Here is a 2,155-nt window from a genome sequence, read left to right on the forward strand (position 1 = left end):
TTATTTCATCTTCTGTGAACTCAACTCTTTTCTTTACTTTAACTAAAGGTTTGAATACAGGAAGTACAACCCCGCTGCAGTAAAAGTGTACATGAGAGGATGTGACGACCTGTAATTATGTTTAAATTCAGAACATGACGTCATGTTTCCTTCATGTTGTTGGAAACAATGTTTGTGTTTACAGCTGCACCAGGAAGCTAAACATGAATATATATAAATATATATATATAAATATATACATTCATCACATAATCAAATTTCGTGTATGTGTATATGTATATGACAATAAAAAGGGTTTCTATTCTTTCTATAATCAATAAGTTTATGTTTCTCTTCATTTTTCACTTTATTCTCAACGTCAACGTGTTTCTCTTTTACTCTCTGAGTCCAAAGTCTGTTTAGATGGAACAGCCACGAGGTGTTTGACAACACACACACACACACACACTCACACGCAGAGAGACACACACTCACACTCACTGTGTGTGTGTGTGTGTGTGTGTGTGTGTGGAGGAGGAGGAGCTCAGTGTCTCCGTTATAAAAACACACGGAACATTCCGGACTGAACATCTTGTTGTTTTCTGCTCAGACTGAAGACAGAAACAGGTTTTTGAGTTTTTAACATTTAAACATTTTATTACATCATGAGTCACGTGGACGTGAAGAACCTGAAGCCGTCGAGCTTTGAAGACGAGCATTATGACCAGTATGAATATTATAACCTGACGGATAAATACACAGGTGAGTCACTCGTCCTTCTCTCTCTGACTCCACTCACAGAACTCCACACACATCTCTCATGTTGCTTTATTAAACTAGAGTTTAAGTGTGTTCCTCTCCACAGAAGGCTCGGCCCGTAAAGGACGCACAAAGAAGGAGGCCAGCGACAACACCAACCGACACAACCCGTCCGGACACGAGCGCAAGATCGTGGAGAAGCTCCAGAACACGGAGAAGAAAGCCAAGGAGTGAGAGGTGAAGGTGAGCTGGTGTGATGCTCCTCTCTGTGCACGTGAGCTCACTATACAGAGCGGCTTGTTGGTGGAGGAGCTGTTGCGTCATCTAAAGCGCTCTGTGCGTAAACACAACCAGCCAGTTTCCTTTAGGGATCTCTCACTCTAACGGTGACACGTGATCCTTTCATGCCCGACCCTCTGTGGACACGACCAACCAGCACCAAGAAGTTTAACTCTTTGCTCACCGTGACGCTTTGCTTTGTGCTCAGTGAAGCTGCTGACTCATCGTAGATCTTTAATGATTCACTGCAAACTTTAAATTGGACAATTTGTGAATGAGGTTTTGAACATTTCTGAACTTTTAGAATGTTTGGGTCAAAAGGTTTGTTTTAGAGATTGAGTGGAGTCAGGGCTGCTAGCAAGAATAACATAATAAAATATGAATGTATATGTATATATATATATATATATGTATGTGTGTATATGTGTATATGTATATATGTGTATATATATATATATATGTGTATGTGTGTATATGTATATACTGTATACATGCAGTGTTTGTCAGCAGCACTGACTCCGGTACAGTAAAGTGTCTTCACTGAACCAGAACCAGACTGTGACCCGTTTCCTCCTCTGATCCAGGGCGACTCGGACGGCTCATCCCGGACACCGACCACGGCCTCCATGGCGACAGAACGAGACGTACAGATGGCGGGAGCGTGAAGAGGAGCCCGCAGATCCAGACCTCCATCATGGCGGCAGACTGTGGCTCCTCCCCCTGCGGGTTGTTGGAGAGCACTCACCTGTGGTGGCGGTACCTGGTCCCTGCTCGGACCACGAGGGTGCACATGTGATTGTGGTGGTGCTTTCAGTATTGTGACAGGCTTTCATTGGATTCTTTTAAAAGGTGCTTTTACTATTAAAAATATTCTTAAATAACTTGACTCTCTGGCTTATTTCACCTTAAAAAAATGTCTCTGAGGGTCATTCAGTTAACCAGAGAGTTACATGTTTTATTTGAATACTTTTTACTTCTCTGAAAGTGTTAAATAATCCAGTAATTCATGAATAAAGATTAGACGATTAGACGATTAGACTGTGAAGCCAAATGCTAACATGCTAATGCTCAGCACATATAATGTTCACCAACTTAGTTTAGCTTGTTAGCATGCTAATGCTACCACCCTAATGTCTAC

General features: G+C 41.9%; 1 protein-coding gene across 1 annotated transcript; it reads left to right on the forward strand.

The window, feature by feature from the left end:
* The first annotated feature begins 555 nt into the window (after window positions 1-555).
* On the forward strand, window positions 556-1,899 carry LOC116380504 (nuclear protein 1-like). The gene is made up of 3 exons (XM_031842409.1): window positions 556-741; window positions 845-981; window positions 1,602-1,899. The coding sequence occupies exons 1-2, from the start codon at window positions 645-647 to the stop codon at window positions 970-972; spliced, it is 225 nt and encodes a 74-aa protein (XP_031698269.1). The 5' UTR covers window positions 556-644; the 3' UTR covers window positions 973-981; window positions 1,602-1,899.
* Window positions 1,900-2,155: the final 256 nt, after the last annotated feature.

Source organism: Anarrhichthys ocellatus, unplaced genomic scaffold (genome assembly GCF_004355925.1).
Source record: "Anarrhichthys ocellatus isolate YVR2014 unplaced genomic scaffold, GSC_Weel_1.0 scaffold7436, whole genome shotgun sequence".
Taxonomy (NCBI): Eukaryota; Metazoa; Chordata; class Actinopteri; order Perciformes; family Anarhichadidae; genus Anarrhichthys; species Anarrhichthys ocellatus.